General features: G+C 32.3%; 1 protein-coding gene across 1 annotated transcript in view; it reads right to left on the reverse strand.

The window, feature by feature from the left end:
- LOC105449446 (neprilysin-like) overlaps positions 1-1,797 on the reverse strand; it is a 13,762-nt gene extending 11,965 nt beyond the window's left edge. Inside the window, exon 1 of the mRNA XM_011688697.1 lies at positions 1,701-1,797. Within this exon, the coding sequence (XP_011686999.1) occupies positions 1,701-1,725 (25 nt within the window). The 5' untranslated portion in view covers positions 1,726-1,797. The remainder of the gene's footprint in view (positions 1-1,700) is intronic.
- Positions 1,798-3,113: the final 1,316 nt, after the last annotated feature.

Consider the following 3,113-nt stretch of genomic DNA (forward strand, 5'->3'; position numbering starts at 1 on the left):
CATAACTGTTATGTGAAACGTAATATTACGTTGTTACGTTGTTGAGGCGGAAATTGAAACTTACATTTAAGTTACTTGTAACATCAACATAACATTACTTGTTACGTTGAATTGTGTAACAGTAATGTAATAATAACATAACTGTGTTTAGTGGGCTGTATATACTATATATAAAAGAGCAAATTCAAAATTACAATAAGATCAAACATGAAATAAAAGAAATATTTTAAGATATAAAATTTACAAATACAAATTTTTCCTTTAAATAATTCTTAAGTTATAAAACGTTTAAAAATTAACATAAATTAAAAAACATTAACAGTAAAAATTACTGTCTTCATTATTTTTTGAACGTGATTATTTTTCTTGATTTTTTTTCTTTGTTTTCAAAAACGTTTTGCTTTCTTTCGTTAAATTTCTTCTTATTCTTCCTGATTTCTTTGCAGTTTTTGTTTCTTTTCTTATTGCTATAATTGCTTCCTAACTGGCGAATCTGTTAAAATAAATTTTTATTTTTTTCTCTGTACGCCTATTTTGTTTTTTCTTGCTTTAACCTTCGGGTATGGTTTTATATCTCCAAGAGTAATAATTTTCCGTTTATTGTCATTAGAATGATCTTTTGTAGATTTATTTTAGATGTCGTATGGATGTTCCGCTGGTTAGTTTTTAATCCCAAATGGGGTAAGTTGTTACATTGTAACAACCTGCTCCGATCGAAGAGTGTAACAACTTGCTTCAACTCTCTATTTTTATTCGAAAAATACAGATAAAAAACCAGTACATAGATTAAACAAAAACGTGTTATTATATCCTAATGTACCCTAAAAGAAATATACAAAAGAATAATCACGTATCATTAACTTATATATATTGTTACGCTCGCGCTCACTGTCACACTCGCGCCTGCGGCAAAGACGGAGACACTCGCGAGCTCGCGCGGAAAAGAATAACACACTCGTTTATAAATGAACTACAACGGTTTATTGAACTCTTAATACACTCGCGTCAATCCAGAGAGTCCCGCCAAACAACTCGTTGCTAAGGGAGCAACCCTCTCTTGTCCGCTTCCGCGGACGATTTCAGTCGGCGCAACTTATGCTCGGCCGACACCGCGAAGCACGGGCGTAACAATATTTACAAATCGTCAGTAAAACAGCGACATTTTTAGAGTTTGATCTGCAGTTTGTTATCGCCTTAAGGCGATCTAAAAATGTTGCTATTTTACCGATGATCTGTGAGTATGTATGCGTACGATATTGATGTAATAGTGTGTAATAATGTATTCATGTTTACTATCATATCGATATCGCACGCATCGTAATAAATTTTCAAGAACATACATCTTTCTATGAATAGATCATCGAATAGATGAATACTCTATAAATAGATACCGGTGATTTATAATAAGTAAATGTTGCTGAATGTATTAAAACAAATGTGTTCTACGTTTAATTATTTTCGCCACTATATAATAGACGAAAATTTAAAATAGAGATCGTTTACTAAATAATTGTCAATCAAGACAAATATTTAAAGATTTTGTAAAAAAACACATTTTAAATAATTTTTAGATTTTTTTTGAATTCTTTGTTTTATGAAAAATATCATTTTTAATATTACATTGCATTAAAAAAATTAAATTTTGTTAAATATACGTAAAATATGTTTTGTTAAATATACGTTAAATTAACAGAATGTACCTGTTCGGATGCATTCTTCTGTCATGCAAACGTTTGGCTCTGAAAATAGAAAAAAACCGATAGAGATGTACCAAAATTTAAATTATATTCTTATATTTTTATTGTTTGATCCTTTTATTTTAATGATTAAAAATTCTCAAATTACTATCTTTTAAATATTGTTTTTCGATTTTACAATTCATTATAGTGTTATAGATATTTCAATATTGTAATAAAAACAATATTACAAAATATCACAATCACTAATCCTATAACAGTATCTAAATTGTATATAGACTACCTCATTTACCGTTGTCATCCAAAATAACTGGTTTATTTTAAAAATTATGTAAAAATGTTTTAGGAAGTAGTTGTCTATTTACAAGAGAAAATTAAGTTAAGTTTTGAATGTGAGTAGATAGTATAGGCGGGTTCTGGACACAAAGTATGTCAAGGTCAAGGCGGGAGGACGGAATGTAGGTCAAAGTCAAAGAGCGAGAGGGAAATGTAGGTCAAGGTCAAAAGAGGAGGGCGGAATGTAGGTCAAGGGAAAGAGGATAATTAATTAATTAATTAATCGCTAATCAATCAATTAAATTATAATCAATCAATCAATTAAATAATAAAATAATTAAATGATAAAATAATTGATTAAATGGTATTTAATTAATTAATTTATGTTTTTCGCCTTTTGTGTACATTTGCACTTCGCACCGGATTCCGCGGAACTTCGATTTATAACATATTTTTGATTGCATACATGCTCTGTATTTACGACAGCGCAGTTTTGTAATTCGCGTTCGCTTAAAACTATGTATGTATGTGTTTCTGCGTTTACGGCTATCCATGGATTCTCGACCTGTATTACCGCGAAACCGTGGTCGTGTACCGGCAGTGGTATCGCGTGGATTACATTGTATGCTGGCAACGCTATTAACGGAAATCTTAAGATAGTAAAAATGTTGAGTCGCAAAACGCCGTCATAGTCGCTATTTTTTCTATAGTTATCCAGTTTTCTCCCTGTAGACTGAACGGGAAGTATAATCCCTGAGGTAGGTTCGTGGCCGCTTCCTTGAGGCTTGTCAATATTTGACTTACGGAGGTAACTCTGGGGTGTAAAATTTCTTCTTTGAGGTATGCTAAGTAATCTAATGTATCTGCAGTATCGCGCAGTATGTTTTCGGCCAACGCGCTTATTATCATAAAGTGTTCAACCATGTCGATTCGGCGGCCGTAAACTACAGTTCTGCCCTGTAGTTTTTTATAAAGGTCGGCTAGGGCTCCTTTGTTCTTGTTTATTGTCTCTTCAAGCCAGTCTACGTGATTTATTGTAGCATTGACCACCTTCAGCTAATGCTTCATGGCGTGTTGAATTGCAGCGTTTGAATCATGGAGCAGCGCGAGTTGCTAGTTGATAAGCTTTTCGTCCTTTGC

Source organism: Wasmannia auropunctata, unplaced genomic scaffold (genome assembly GCF_000956235.1).
Source record: "Wasmannia auropunctata unplaced genomic scaffold, wasmannia.A_1.0 LD336076.1, whole genome shotgun sequence".
Classification (NCBI taxonomy): Eukaryota; Metazoa; Arthropoda; class Insecta; order Hymenoptera; family Formicidae; genus Wasmannia; species Wasmannia auropunctata.